The following is a 15801-nucleotide window of genomic DNA, read 5'->3' as shown; positions in this document are numbered from 1 at the left end:
TCTATTATTAACTATACAATTGCAATATATTTCTACACTTAATTAATATTCACTGTTAGGCTCTACTGCACGTTGAGCCAGACCTCAATCGAATGTTCCTCTCGGTCCCCCAGTGTAGACTTAAAACGTCCACACGGATATCTTTTGTTCACGCCCATGATCTGAAATGAAAAAAAACCCAGCGAAATTTCGGTTTCTGATTGGTTCACTCTTGCGCACAGAATTACCCTGGCTGATGGCTAATTGGCTGAAAATAAAATGTATTTCGAACATCCCTTAATGGGCCGTACCTTTTGCTTTCTCACGCTCTTGCCTTGCCTAGACCACTCGCATAACACGTGATTACAATTTTGTACACTTGTAGAGATTTCTAAGTTAAAATTTACGACTTTTATCTAATTTATGACCGACCCTAACGCAATTTAGCTTTAGAGCAATTTATTTTGCCCTTTTGTTTTTTATACTTCCTTTCCTACAATTACTCAGAATCTTAACTAATTTATTTCTTTTCGTGCGAGATTTTTGTTTTTAAGAGCAAGGCTTCAAATTTCCGACAGTCATAAAACCGTATGACGGATGGCAAGGCCATCTCACGCTCCCCCAAAATAGATTTTTAATACACGTAGCTCCTTTTGTCCCTGCAGCTGTGCTAGTCGTTTCAAAATCTATTTTTCCCCTTATCTGTATTAGAACGCTAGTATCTGACCTCCTACGCCTATCTATTATACCCTCGGGCATGACCATAGCTATTTAACTCAGGTATCTCTTTGTTTAGTGTACCCCAAACTACCTGTTTTCTGTCCCTTTTAATACTCTAGTTTTACCTATCTTTCTATTTATCTACATAGTACCTAAACAAATGAATGGCATTGTAGTTACCCTTAACTTTACCAGTATGAACGTCTATTAATGTATATACATTATTATATGGAACTGCCCCTATTATGTACGGTCCTTCATATAAGCGCATGAATTTTTTTGTCAACTTTTTATCCGCATCTGACTTCGTAAAAGTCTTAAGTTTCACTAAATCTCCGATTTCGAATTGTATTAACTTATGATTTTTGTTATAATGTAATTGCCTACTTTCGGCCGCCTTATCTATGTTTTGTCGTGCCTGCTGTCGAATCTGTTCTAACGGTTCACCCTGTAAGTCTGCCCTCACCGATGAGTCAGTGTTGAAATCAGTCGATAGCAGAGTACGCTTTCCATATATAATCTCGTTTGGCGAATATCCCGTTGTAGTATGTATTACCTGATTATAACAATCTTCTATATCCGATAATAGATCTACCCATGAACGATGCGATTTGTCGCAATACGTCCTGAATAATCTACCTAACTCTTTATTAACCCTCTCTGTCGAATTTGGCCGCGGATTTCTAACAGATGTGTGCGTTAATTCGATACCTAGTTGGCGAATACCTAACTCGAAAACTTTTGAAGTAAAGTTCGCGCCTCTGTCTGAACATAATGTCTTAATTGTGACCTGCTTATGAAACTTTTTTACACAAGTTAAAGTAGCCTTCCCACTAGCCTGGCGTAGTGGGTATAGTCTGATTAACTTACTATAAGCATCTTGCATTACGAATATGTATTTAAACCCAAATCGTCCTGCTGGTAAAGGTCCAAAAATATCGCAAAAAACTCTCTCTCCTATTTCCTTCGCTATTACAGTTTTAATCGGCCCCGTGTGCGTTTCCAAAGCATGTTTTGACTTTTGACATGCCTCGCAAGCTCTTACAACACGACCTATTATACGAGACATATTTGGGAAATAATATTGACGTTTCATCAGAGCATAAACCTTGTATCGCCCGAAATGACCTACTTCTTCATGTATGCTAACTATCAAATCCCTTAGTATGTTCTCGGGAACATATAATCTTAAGATATCCCCTTTTATGTCTGTTCTATAAAGAATCCCTTCTTTAAGCACGTAGTACTTTGATTCAGAAGCGTCTGCTGTTTGCACGCGTCTAATTATCTCACTAGCAGTCTTGTCGCGACTTTGATAACTACCTATCTCTCTCCATCGCTCCCGCACTAATCGTCCTAATGATGTTTTAAATAGATTCATTTCAGGCCCCGTGGCCTTGTTAGTTAATACATCAGTGGTCCCCTTTAAGTGTCGAGACAATACGTCTGCTACAATGTTTAGTTTACCTTTCACATGTTCGACTGTGTAATTAAATCGCCCTATATAATGAACCCAACGTATCATCCTAGCGCTCAATAGTTTGCACGTCTGCAAGAATATCAGGCTTTTATGATCAGTCCTAATGACTAAATTCGCTCCTCTCAAATATGTTTCAAACTTTGACAAACTGAAAATGATGGCCCATAGTTCTTGTTCAGTGACTGTCCATTTGCGTTCTGTCTCTGTCAATGCTTTACTACAGAACCCTAATATTTGTTCTTCACCAGCTTCATTCAATTGATAGACATAACCCGAAACCCCCAAATTACTGCTATCGGTTTGTAAATAATAAGTTCCCTTAGGATCTGGGTGTACAAGAAGTATCGTGTCTATAAACAATTTCTTGACCCTTTCAAAACAATCGTTAATTTCCTCTGTCCATGACCATTTCGTATTTTGTTTTAATAGGTCACACAGTGGTTTAACCTCTTCGCTATATTTTGAAATAAATCTTCTGAAATAATTTATTAATCCCAGAAATCCTCGTAATTGTTTTATAGTCCGAGGTATAGGGAAGTCTAATATGGCTTTAACCCGTTCAGGATCCATACGTACCCCGTTAGTATTTACTATGTGTCCTAACAACTTTACCTCTACACATAAGAACCGACACTTCTCTAACCTTCCAGTTAAACCTGCGGTTTCTAATTTATCTAACACTCGATCTAAATGTTCTAAGTGTAACTTTATGTCCCCCGTAGTGAATATGACTATGTCGTCTAAATAGTTTACGCAAAACTCTCGTACTCCTACTAGGATATAATCCATTGCTCTCGAAAACCCTGCTACAGAAGTCTTTAATCCTTGAGGTAAAACATTATAAGTATACGTCTTCCCCATGAACGAGAACCCAGTATACTTCCTAGAATCTTTATGCAAAGGTATTTGAAAATAGGCATTATTCAAATCAATTAAACTGATATAATTTACTCCATGAAAGGATTGTAAAATCTCAGATGTGAGTGGAGGCGCGCCCGCGTCACCTACCATTTTCTTATTCAACTCTCGTGCGTCCAATAAGAGTCTTATTGACCCATCTCGTTTCTTTGTGAAAGTGAGAGGACTACAGTAAGGAGTCGCTTCCTGTCTGATCACGCCTAGTTTTTCTAACTCTTCTAATTCGGTTTTTACCTGTTCTCTATACGCCAAAGGTACCGGATAACTGTGTTTTACAAAAGGTGTTTCGTCTAATAGCTCAATAACGTGTTCGTACTTGTTTGTCAAACCTAAACCTTCCGTAAATACCTTACAGTGTTTGTTTAACACAGGTAGTAATAATTCCTTTTGTTCATTACTTAAGTTCGCGTCATCTAATTTTAATCCCTTAAATTTCTCATTATCTAAATTCATGTCTGATACACTTTGTTCCACTGGCCTAGAGTTTTGATTTAATATTAAATTAATCGTGGCTGCGTTCGTCTCTCCCCCTAACCTTTCGATTTTGCAGTCCGAATTCAGCCTAACACAAGACCTAACGCCCATATGTTCAATAGTCAAAGTGTGTTCACCATTACAGTTCACTATTCCTTTTACCCGCTCTAACCAATCGTATCCTAGAATCAATGACCTAGGAAGACGTCGCATAACTAGTACAGGTGCTTCAACTAAAGTACTACCTAACTGAAACTCTATTAGCACTAACCGATTTGTGCTTTCACTTCGCGATCCAAACGCGCCTTGTATTTGAATTGCTGGAATAGCGATCTCTGGCAATGTCCCATGTTCTCTTAGAATAGAGTCGTACAATTCCCTAGTTATTCCACTAATCTGACTTCCCGTATCTATGAGTGCACTCATACTTCTTCCATACAGTCTAACACATACTTCAGGTAACCTAGGTAAAGAATAATCAACACTCACATCGGTTTGTTCATCTAATTCATGATACATTGTGTACACATTCAAACCTCTCCTCATACAAGTTTCACAAGTCACGCCTAACTCATTACACTCTGTTACATTTTCAAACTGGTTTTCCAATAAGGTTCCTATACTCCTAATTTCAAATTGACTACTATACTCGTTATAATCAACGCCGCCTCTTAATAACCGCTTAAGTCCCTTATCTCCGGTCCCCAAACTCTGTCCTGGCTTCCATCCACTATTAATTAAGATTCTATAGACTACACCTGTCCCTTCGTGATCTGAGGTCTTTCTGACGCCCGTGCCACACAAGACTAACTGACTTGACCTCGTTTGTGTTGGGCATTCTAGTTTTTTGATGAACCCTCCCCCACATTCTTAGACACAGTAAGATTCTCGCCCTCTTTCACGAACGTGATAGCCGGCCTAATTTGTTTAGATTCGGATACCGTAGGCCTGTTAAAGTTAACCCTAGAACCTAATCGACCACGATAGCCGCGTCCCCTCGTCGAATTTCCCCTAGCTCTCCAACTTCTTGTTGACATTGTTGCTACAATAGGTCGTCTCGATGATGACTCATTGTATCGTCTACCTCTGTAATTATTACTAACAGTACCTCTCGTAATTTGCCTAGGTTTTTCAACAATATTTTGCTCTATGTTTCGAAGAAATTTCGCTCCGTTCATGATGTTAACTTCTTCTGTTCTAGTAAACCATAATCGCTGTATATCTATAGCATAATGTCGCATAATAGAATTGACCAAATCTCTCTCACTAAACGCAATAGTTAATGACTGCATTGATTCTGCTTGCTCAGCAAAATGTTCGGACATCGACATTCCCGAATCGCTTGAATATACCGCATTAATCAATTTATATCTTATAGATTCCTGAATTTGTTCGGTCCAATAATTTCGTCTAAAATCAATCTCGAAGTCAGCGAACGTAGTCCAGCCCTTCGAATACAAGTCCATAACCTTCCGAGCATGCCCCGAGATGCAACCTAACGCTATATCTATTTCGCGATCTAATCCATTTACCGCCCTTATATATTTCTTTAATCGTTTTAGAAAAACGATGGGGTTAGTGAATGGTTTTCCGTCGAAATTTGGTTTAGTTACTGACGGCTGTACAACATATAAATTCCGGGTCTCAGATAATGTACTTGTGCTCGCGGTTTCAAGATTCGACCCCTGCCTATCAGATTTTTCATTTTCATTAATCCCGTTCGACTCGTGTGAAGAAATGCTCGCGATTTCATTTGAACCGGTATTTGAATTTAACTGTTGTAATTTTGCTTCGAATTCGGTGATTTTTTTCAAAATCAACTCTAATGTAGCATTCCCTAAGGTCGTTGTTTGCTCGCTCGATTCTACGGTACTAACATCGCTTTGCCCCGCACCTACTTGCTTTGTTCTACGTCCTTTTCTACCTGAAGACATCCTTTTTTTTTTTTCAATTTGACCCTATTTCTTTTACCTACTTTGGTACTATTTTAAATTTTATTTGAATAACTTTCATAAGTCGCGAAGCCGTATTTTTAATACTAATATAATACTGATACTAATTGCAATCACATGTTTGGGTCTGCTTTGATTATATGTATTCTCAGAGTTTGAAAAAAATTAAGTCTGAGAAATAAGCAAGGAATAATAGCTCGATCTCTGTAGTATCTTCTGAAAACCTGTAAATTTTACATTTATAAGACATACAGCTTATTTCTGCTCTCCTGCTCCCCCTATACATAAATAAATGTAAATGTACAACATATAAATATAAAACAACATGCAGTGTGTCCTTAAAACTTATAATTTATAAATAGCAATGTAAGTTTATAAATTTTTCTCTCTCAAATACCCAATCACAATTTCTACGTTGTGTTATTTTTATGTTAATGTAAATCTAGTCATATCGTTATTTCGAATACGTACATAGATCCCTGGTCACTCGGCATCAAATTTCTGTGATGGTACGGTGTGATCGTCTATACTAGTGGTTAAGATTAGGCATTATGAAGAGATAAAATAAGAAATAAACTCAGCTGAATTATAGAAACACCTAGGTATTTAAGTCATGAGTTATTTACAAGTAATTAATTGGTACAGTACGTTGGGTGAACACGTAGACTTCTCGACCAGCTAACAGGTTTACACGGATTGAATTATAAAAAATTAATGTAAAATTTCAACTCCTCAAAATAAATATAATGAGTGGAGAGATTTGTTAATTTAGAACGTCCTGTTAGTGTGGAAAATCAGTTGATACGTGTATTTGCCTTATTTAGGCCATCGGTTTGAGACCAACCGGCATTCCTCAAGCACGGGGGGAGCCCTACACTGAAATCTCAGTCTTTTAGCATTGTTATCGGGGCACAGCACTTGGACCCTCCTATTTTCGCTGCGAAGCGTTTTCAATTGCCTAGGTACGGAAACCTAGGTTCTTTTCAATGAGCTCTGGGCTCGCCCCAAAACCATGGTATTTTTGTATATTTATATATTTGTTTGATTGATTGTCAATAAATTGGCCAATTTATTAGTTCGGAGAGTCCAGCTGTATAAAGACATGACGTGTTTGCTTTGTGCCGGAATCTCGCTGCTGGTACGTCACCAATCAACCATGTACCATATAATATCAAGCAAAGGAATTACAAAGTACAGCAAAACTAGTATTTTTATCTATTCAAAAACTCGGTGATTCACAAATTCAGCTGGCGTCGGTTTTAACAGATAATGTTACCTAAAATGCTGTTTGGGAAAGATCGGTACACCATAAAAAAAAAGGTACCTACCTGCCTCGCCATCTGTCCTCCGGAGGCAGCGTGTATTCCATTGTCTCGTTCAGGGTATTTTAGTAGGTAGATGAAATTTAGCTGTTACTCGAAAGTATCCTCGACAAGGTCCCTTTAAGGTGTCTTTAGCCTGGGATTCGAACCCAGCCAACCCTATTATCTTTAGTAGTGGAGAGCATTCTTGGTATATTAGTACTAATCGTTTTGTGATAATAAAAGTATAAGGAAAAACCATCGTGAGAATTTCACATAATGGTATAAAATACCATATGATGAAGGTAAACTTGATCGAGAGTTCTCTATGAAGTCCGCGCTCAGTAGTGAGCCGGTGAAAGCTGTTCATGTTGATGAAGACGATGTTTATACCGCGGTAGCTAGTAGTTTATAGCACACCACCTTATTTTAGCTATTGAGTAATTTTTCTACCAAATCTATAATTGTAACGACAAGTGTCATTCCATCAGACTGCATTAGACTGCTAATTCAATTTTATTCCCTATTTAATGCTGAATAAGAGCTAGTATTATAAATAGGTGCACTGCTGAAAAAAAAACCTAACCTAATTTTTACTTAATAATAGGAATTGTGATTGGTAAATAGGTCATATGAGAAAATCTTAATATTGGAGCTCAAGTTAGTTCGATACATGGTTTCTTCGTATCTTTGGCTTTGTTAATATTACAATACGATAGTCTAGCCTCCAAACAAATTGAATCTCCATTATTAAATGTCTAGGAAAATGTATCTAAATATAGCAAATAAAAGATGATAGTTATACCCAAGTGCATTTATTTCTGGTAAATAATTGTTTATTTACTCATACAGTTGAGTATTTAGAAAAAAAGAAGAGAAACTGAATTTATTATTTAGACTGGGAATTAAGTAACTTTATTACATTAATTAATTCTCGGCCGAATATTTGCTTCCTAAGCCATACTAATTATTGAAAGGGAAAAGCAAATATTCAAACAAAAAAACCCTTTCGGCTTTATATAATATTATGTACACCATTTTATCTAAAATACACACATGCCCACATAATCAATAGAGATATTATCTATAATTCTTACTTCTATAATAAAGTAAATTTTAAGGACACACATTATGCGTAAATTATAATATATTCATTATTTATTCTAGATATATTTGAATCCTAGTTCCACAAAGAGAAATGTCCCATTTCTATAATTTTGGATGCAAATCTAATAGTTATACACAATATTGTAACACCTCCTAATATCCAAATAATAATATCATCTCTAATTTAGTTTGTAAAATAATTCTTTACTCAAGATTTTTGGAACTGATTTTCAAATAATCTAGTTTAAAATTAAATGTAAATTAGTACATCACCATATATCAGCTTCTGCTGGCCCGGATACACACTATTTTATTCTATTTATAATTTTTCTATTATTAACTATACAATTGCAATATATTTCTACACTTAATTAATATTCACTGTTAGGCTCTACTGCACGTTGAGCCAGACCTCAATCGAATGTTCCTCTCGGTCCCCCAGTGTAGACTTAAAACGTCCACACGGATATCTTTTGTTCACGCCCATGATCTGAAATGAAAAAAAACCCAGCGAAATTTCGGTTTCTGATTGGTTCACTCTTGCGCACAGAATTACCCTGGCTGATGGCTAATTGGCTGAAAATAAAATGTATTTCGAACATCCCTTAATGGGCCGTACCTTTTGCTTTCTCACGCTCTTGCCTTGCCTAGACCACTCGCATAACACGTGATTACAATTTTGTACACTTGTAGAGATTTCTAAGTTAAAATTTACGACTTTTATCTAATTTATGACCGACCCTAACGCAATTTAGCTTTAGAGCAATTTATTTTGCCCTTTTGTTTTTTATACTTCCTTTCCTACAATTACTCAGAATCTTAACTAATTTATTTCTTTTCGTGCGAGATTTTTGTTTTTAAGAGCAAGGCTTCAAATTTCCGACAGTCATAAAACCGTATGACGGATGGCAAGGCCATCTCAACAGCTTACAACTACTTTGTGAATCGTTGTTTTCAGTATTTGTTGTTTAAATACTGTATAAGTGGTACATAACATCTCCAAAATTTTATATTCCTAACTGAATTAGTTTTTGAGATAGACCCTGTCATAAAATGGTCTACGACCTACAACTTTGGCAGCCTCCCATTTCACAATCTTTTTTTAAAAATAAAAAAGAGTTAAAATATGTTAGTATGAGCTCTACAAAATGGTACTCTAGATATGGTGAAAAGTGATATGGCAAGAAAAATAATTCCAGCTTCTTTTTCACTATAGAACCGCCCTGAAAAATAGTTTAATTCAATTTCTAATGATTCAATATTCTGTTTTGGCCCAGCGATATACACTAAATACCGAAATTTCAGGTTTGTCACTCATTTCGCATACGAGCTACAGACCCGCGACACGCTAACAGACAGACAGACAGACAGACATCAGAGTGACGTAAGACATTAATATAGGGCTCCGTTTTATACATTATATAACCATTATATACTCGTAATTAATACTTACCTAATTGAGGATTTCAACCCAATGTGAAAAGAAAGGAATAAATAGGTGAAGGTAAGGCTGTAAAATATTATGGTTGTATTATAGCCCAGTCTCCTCTCGCACCGTCATCGTTCTCGCCGGCCGCGGCGTCGCCCGAGCCGCCGCCCGCGCCGCCGCCGCCGCATACCGGCGCGCCCGCGCCTCACACGATGATGGTAATTACTTCTTATATGTAAGTGTTGACACCGTAATACGTGGTTTATCACTCGCACGCACCGCACGTACCCCTACCCTAGCGAGTTTCATGTAATGCGTATTCAAAACTCTTTTAGTTTCCGCTATTCTAGAACTTTCTAAACAATCTGTACGTTTCTTTGTTGTTTACAGTGTCTTACTGAACTTTAAAACTACCGAGCTATCAATCACCTACTGATAATGTCTGTGGTGTTGTTTCGTTTTTACCTACAACGTACAGACTTTTACTATAATGTCTTGAATTGCATGGTTTCAGTTTAATTATCTCTATGTCAATGGCGTATTGTGAAATCGTTGGCTGTGATCCAAGTGGTAGCGTCCCATAGCCGCCCTACTCGTGGTAAAATGATCTCAAAATCTCGATCTCAGAGTTGGGAGGTTGAGGAGTGTGATGCAGAGAGTATGTCGAGTGCGCGTGTGCAGGGAGACGAGGATATGATGGAGTCGTGGAGCGGCAGCGTGCGGCGGCCGCGATCGCCGAGCCCGCTCCTGCCCGTCGTCTGAAGCGCCCACCGCGCGCCCGCGCCGCCCATGCCCGCCTGTCTGCCACCTTCCGTGCCGTGTAAATAACACTCGGAGCAAACATCTCATACATATAATACGGATACTCATCTTCTCGTGCACACTTTAGTGTATAGAATCTGTCTTATGAATGTTGTTAAGTAGATGTACTTTTGAATATTAGAAGTAAGTAATCATAAATAATCAAAGATTATTACCTACATTATTGAAATCTAAGTATTCACTTTATGATGATAAATAAGTAAATGTCCCTATTTATAGATAGCTGTATTGTAAATGTAACAAAAAACGGAAAGCTCAATTCTAAAGAAATAACGAGTAGCAATAAATTTTACATTGACAGGACACAAATATTCAATATAATATAGATAACAATAAGAAATATTTTTGCGATCATTTAAATAAATATGACCATATAACACCAAACAAAGGGTAAGCCCATGAAATATAAATAGATAGATTAAAAAAGCAACTAATTGTAAGATGTACCTAACTTCATTTTATTTTGATTTTTCTAACGTTGATATTCAGTTTTTATTTGTGGGTAGGCAGGTATTTTTAAACCAAGTATTTTCTTTAATAGACTGTAAATAGGATTTAATAATCGTTGTAGTTAGTAATTTTTCAAAAATAATAATTATATCGCTCTATTCTTAAATTAAAAAAATGATAACGTTAATGCTATTAAAAAATTATTTGTAAAATTTGAAGAGGTACCATTTTATTATTTCCAATAAACCTACATAATTTTATCACTTATTTATTTTGCTTAGGTATAGCTAATAATTATTTTATGATACCCAGAAGTCCAATGATATACCGAAGTCTCATGATATTGGAACACTGGGCTAATACGAGATCGAACACTTCATAAATAGGTTACGTTTATACAGGCCGATGTAATGCAATTTATGTAACGTACGACAGCTCAACAAGGCTGGATATTATTAAATAGACATTCCTATTTAACTTTCTATATGTTGAATTTATTGTTGAGATACAGCAATTTCAGATGTTTTCTTATAATTATTTTACTTAGACAATTTAAATAGAAGCGTAAGACAAAAATAGTGTTTTGAATCGATTAATTATTTGAAAGTAGAGTTTTCAATACATCCTGCAAAGACTGATTTTATCATTTATTTTTTACACTTGTTATTATTTGAGAAACTAAAAACAAGAAATAAACAAAAAGGGTAAATTTTAACGTCCCGTATAAAGATATGGTGAATTGTAATATAAGTATTACTATTTCTAAAAACCTTTGAAAATATTTTGATCTGTGAAGTAGAGTTCAATTGTAAATAGATTTTAACCTTAAGTATAATGATTATACCTTAAACTAAGAAGAATTCCCTTCGTGATCATGCACCTCTATATATTTGAATGATTTGTACCTACTGGGAACACAGTATTAAAATTCTACTTTTCTATTTTAAGAATACTGACAAAAAACTTCAAATGGTTCAACCTACCAAGGTTTTTGACATAATTCATTAACTGACCTAAGAGTAAGCAAGCTTCCCACATGAATAATTAAGCAGTAGGTATAATATGTCTATTTGATTATATTAATTTGCTTGTGTACCAAATTATTAAAAGTGCCAAAGATAAGTAAAAAACCTGCTGACATAACAATTGAACCAAAAATTACGCACTTTTCGTACTAAGTATAAGAATATCAAGTATTATAAGCTATTGGTATTATTTTTATGATGCCCATTCATTAAAAATAACAATTTTATGAATTTTGTAACTCTGGATAGTTATAATATTAAATGTACATCGACTTGTTAAAAGGGTTGTAAATAAAACCAAACTGTAAAATATAATTAACTAAAATGACTAAGAGGTAAAATGTAAAACTTATATATGTGTTCTTATAACAAAAACAAATAAAATAACAATGTTAAAATAAACAAATAAACAAAGTGAAGTAACATAAATGATTTTGTTTTTCATACCCTTAGTTCCTATGAATGTATGCTACATAAATTATAATAAATTACGTAGGTTACCGTAAATCGAAGTGATTGAGGTAGGTAATCTACGTAAATCTTAAGTAGCTACAAAAAGCTTGGAAATATCCAATTATCTAATTGAAGAAAGGTTCATCATCATCCTCAGCCAATATGCATACCTACTATTGGACATAGGCCCTATTTTAAGTTGGGTAAACTTTCTCTGTCTTCGACCTTTCCCACTCATTCGATGCCAGCCACCTTCCGAGAAAAGTTATCCGTCGCCAAGGTAAAACTTGCTAGACGCTTTTCAAACTTATTTTTTTCATGAAAATCTATGCCTAGTACAGATTTATAGTCAACCTCGTGATTTATATTTACAACTAGCTGATGCCCGCAGCTTCGCCCGCGTGGATAGGTCAGATCCCCTGCAGCCATCAGGATTGAAAAGTTGGACTCGAAATTTTTTATGAAACAATGTCGCAAAGTTCCTCTATCGATTAAAAAAGAAATGACGCAAATCGGTTCAGAAATCTCGGAGATTTCGGTGTACACAGGTAGAAAAACACAACTCCCTTTTTGAAAGTCGGTTAAAAAAGTAGCCTATGTTACTCCCTGGTCAATTCTCTACTTGTCCGTGAAAATCCCGTCAAAATCGGTTCAGCCGTTCCCAAGATTAGCCTTTTCAAACAGACAGACAGACAGACAGACAGACAGACAGACAAAAATTTTAAAAACGTGTGATTCGGTTATAGTATCGTTCAAATAACCATATGACCTTAATATGCGGTAGTTATTTCGAAATTACAGACAGACACTCCAATTTTATTTATTAGTATAGATAATATTATTTTCCTTTTAATTGAACTTACAAATTCCTCATTTAATGAAAGGATTTTTTAGAATAAATTCTTATTAGGTATTTTCCGATATTTTCTTGCGACAACTACACCAACTTTTCCAGAAGTGACGAGGTACGGATATGTGCACTTATCTTTGAAAGTCTGAGTTCACCGAAAATAAACCGAAGACATCTGCCACTTGTCCGTTTCTTTTTCTTTTGGCTACCATCCATCTTGTTAAGCTGCACATTATTTTTCTTCAGTAAGTATATATGAAAATTTAATTTTTGGTTTTGTATACATTTATTTATTCACCACCAGCTTTCAAAACATTTAAAAAACCGGTCAAGCGCAAGTTGGACTCGCACATGAAAGGTTCCGACTTCTGGTACGGTACCATTCATGAATTATGATGATTTCGTGATTCATGATTCATGATGTACATACAAGATAATATAACACTACGTACATTTAAAAAATACACCCTGTGAAAATTTCAACTCTCTACCTATTACGGTTGATAAGATACACAGCGCTGACGGACGAATCCAACAGGACCCAATTACTAAGCCTCCACGGCTTAGTAATAGGGTCCTGTTGACGGACCGTAAAAAAATAACCGTAAAAAGAATCTTACGGAAGGTCGAAAAAAATCGTAGAATTCGTCAACGACCTCATATCAGAAATTTTCGGAGTCGGAACATTTTTTAAACAAAAAACACGCACGGGGCTAAATCTCGGCTGTAAGGTGGATGGGGTAGTAATTGGACACCTGTAGACCCTGTACTGGCTAAAAAGTCTATTGTTCTAGTTACCGTGTGAGTGACCACATTGTGTTGGTGAAAAATAATGCCCCGCAGCCCGGAGCTCAATAGATCTTAGATCAAAGAACTTAGATAAGAAGTAAGTAGGATCGATACATTGCTATAAAAAATTAAATTAAAAAAAAAGTAATTGTAGATGTCATAAGATTTTTTCCAAGGAGGTTTACATTGAAATTACCTTTCTAATTGTTTTTTAAATCCAAAAAAAAATTAGGAGTAAAAAATTTGTTGGCAATTATTTTTATATAGCAGTTATGCATTAAAAATGCTCTTTTGCGACCGTCGCGTCGCTCTGTTTATTTCAGTTTACTTGTAGCAAGTAGGTATATGTACATTTGTATTGATTAAATTATTGTGCCGACGTCATCAGCCTTGGTGTCTTGGAGCGTAATGAGCCGTCGCAAACGGTTATTATCCCCATTTAATAGTTCCACCATTACGGAAGTTTAATATAAAGCGCAGAAGCGGAAATTACTGAAGATATATTAAAAGATTAAACACAGGGTCCTTGTACTTTGAGCTATTGAGGCTTAGCTTCCGTTCCTCTAATATTCAGTCCCTAAATTGATGCTCTCTTGTGACTGCAACATGTCCAACACGGCTCCTAGAAGCTGTAATACAACAAGGAAACGTATGAGCTGCGCTATGGTAGCCGCATTGTTTGTCGCGTTTAATATATTGGGTGATGCCATAACACTTTTTGTAGGACACTATCAAATATCAAATCGCTTTCATGACTTTAACAACACCTTGTCGATGAGTAAACCGCAATTTGACACTGATTGTACTTGGGCTGCAGGCCTTCGTGGTCCAGGCTTTAAAATAGGAACCTTATATTTCGATGTACATAAGTAACGCTCAATCCTCTAGAGTCGTAGTACCTAAATGTTATTTTAGTCTCGCAAAGAGCCAGTTCACAGCTTTGTTTCACACATACTTAATGCTCCAAATAGGGTTTAACGTTTTAAATCGCCCATCGTTCTCCAACTTTCGAAATTGCTCTCTAAGCTCATTTGTATCGCGAATAAAATTGAACATAACATTGCAGATAACATTAACTAAATAGTATAAAGCTGTTAAAGGAATTAGAACTTTAATGAAACTATCTCGAATCTAACCTATTTATGTGCTCACATACTCGTAAAACTATGGGGGGCTAGCACGGAAATTGTAAATTATAATTAACAGGTTTTATTAACTTCTTAATGTTCTAATTGCAATCCGATAATGAAAAGAGTTCAAGAACAAAGTTTCAAACATTGCGTGTTGCCAGTGATTAATTCAAAACATGATCGCTAATACTATGAATCTCATAAAAAAGCACAGTCACTCAGCGGCCGATAGAGATACGAGCCGCTACGCTTGAAGTTTCTCTACATGATTGAGTCAGGAAATGAAGAGATCCGTAAAGTAACCGTCAGCTTTCAGCACGTCATGTGTGGACGCCGTTCGTCATCTAAAACTTAGATGTGAGGAAATTCTGAGTAAGTAATATTATAACAATAGCATAAGTACCTACAATTTGGTATATTTTTTAGTACCTATAGGTATGTAATACTTAAATAATATAAGTTCGATCATCTCAAAGGATATTTCCCCTGGGCGAGATATTTCCCTTCAGAGACTACTCCTCCAATGGTCCCTGAAAACCTACAAAAGAATATTTGAGATAATGATATTATAAATTGAAATTTTCCGAAACTTCATCTACATAAAATATTAAAATTCTGATTTCAGGCGTATATATAATTTCACATTTCAATGAAATTTCATTACCGATTGACTCTATTGAATGACGTAATGCTCTTTGTACGTTGATGTAAAAATATATAAAATGAAATAAATGTTAATTACTATAATATCTTAAAATTTAAAATACTTATGTACTTAAATAAAAAAATATATATACTTATATAAAATCCTATCAAAAAATTGACAAACATAGGTACATTGGTTTGTTTAATTCAAATAGCTGGTTTTGCGCAGTTATATGAAATTAGTGAAATAGGTATAAGCACTTTATTTTCGCGTAAA

The 15801-nt window shown here is 35.6% G+C and overlaps 1 protein-coding gene across 1 annotated transcript in view; it reads left to right on the top strand.

Moving 5' to 3' along the window:
• Positions 1–12061, top strand: part of LOC123866820 — a 36934-nt gene extending 24873 nt beyond the window's left edge. The window contains exons 10-11 of the mRNA XM_045908521.1: positions 9469–9578; positions 9988–12061. Of these exons, the coding sequence (XP_045764477.1) occupies positions 9469–9578; positions 9988–10122 (245 nt within the window). The 3' untranslated portion in view covers positions 10123–12061. The remainder of the gene's footprint in view (positions 1–9468; positions 9579–9987) is intronic.
• The last annotated feature ends 3740 nt before the right edge of the window (positions 12062–15801 follow it).

This window comes from Maniola jurtina, chromosome 7 (genome assembly GCF_905333055.1).
Source record: "Maniola jurtina chromosome 7, ilManJurt1.1, whole genome shotgun sequence".
Classification (NCBI taxonomy): domain Eukaryota; kingdom Metazoa; phylum Arthropoda; class Insecta; order Lepidoptera; family Nymphalidae; genus Maniola; species Maniola jurtina.
This window is presented reverse-complemented; position numbering and strand designations above follow the sequence as displayed.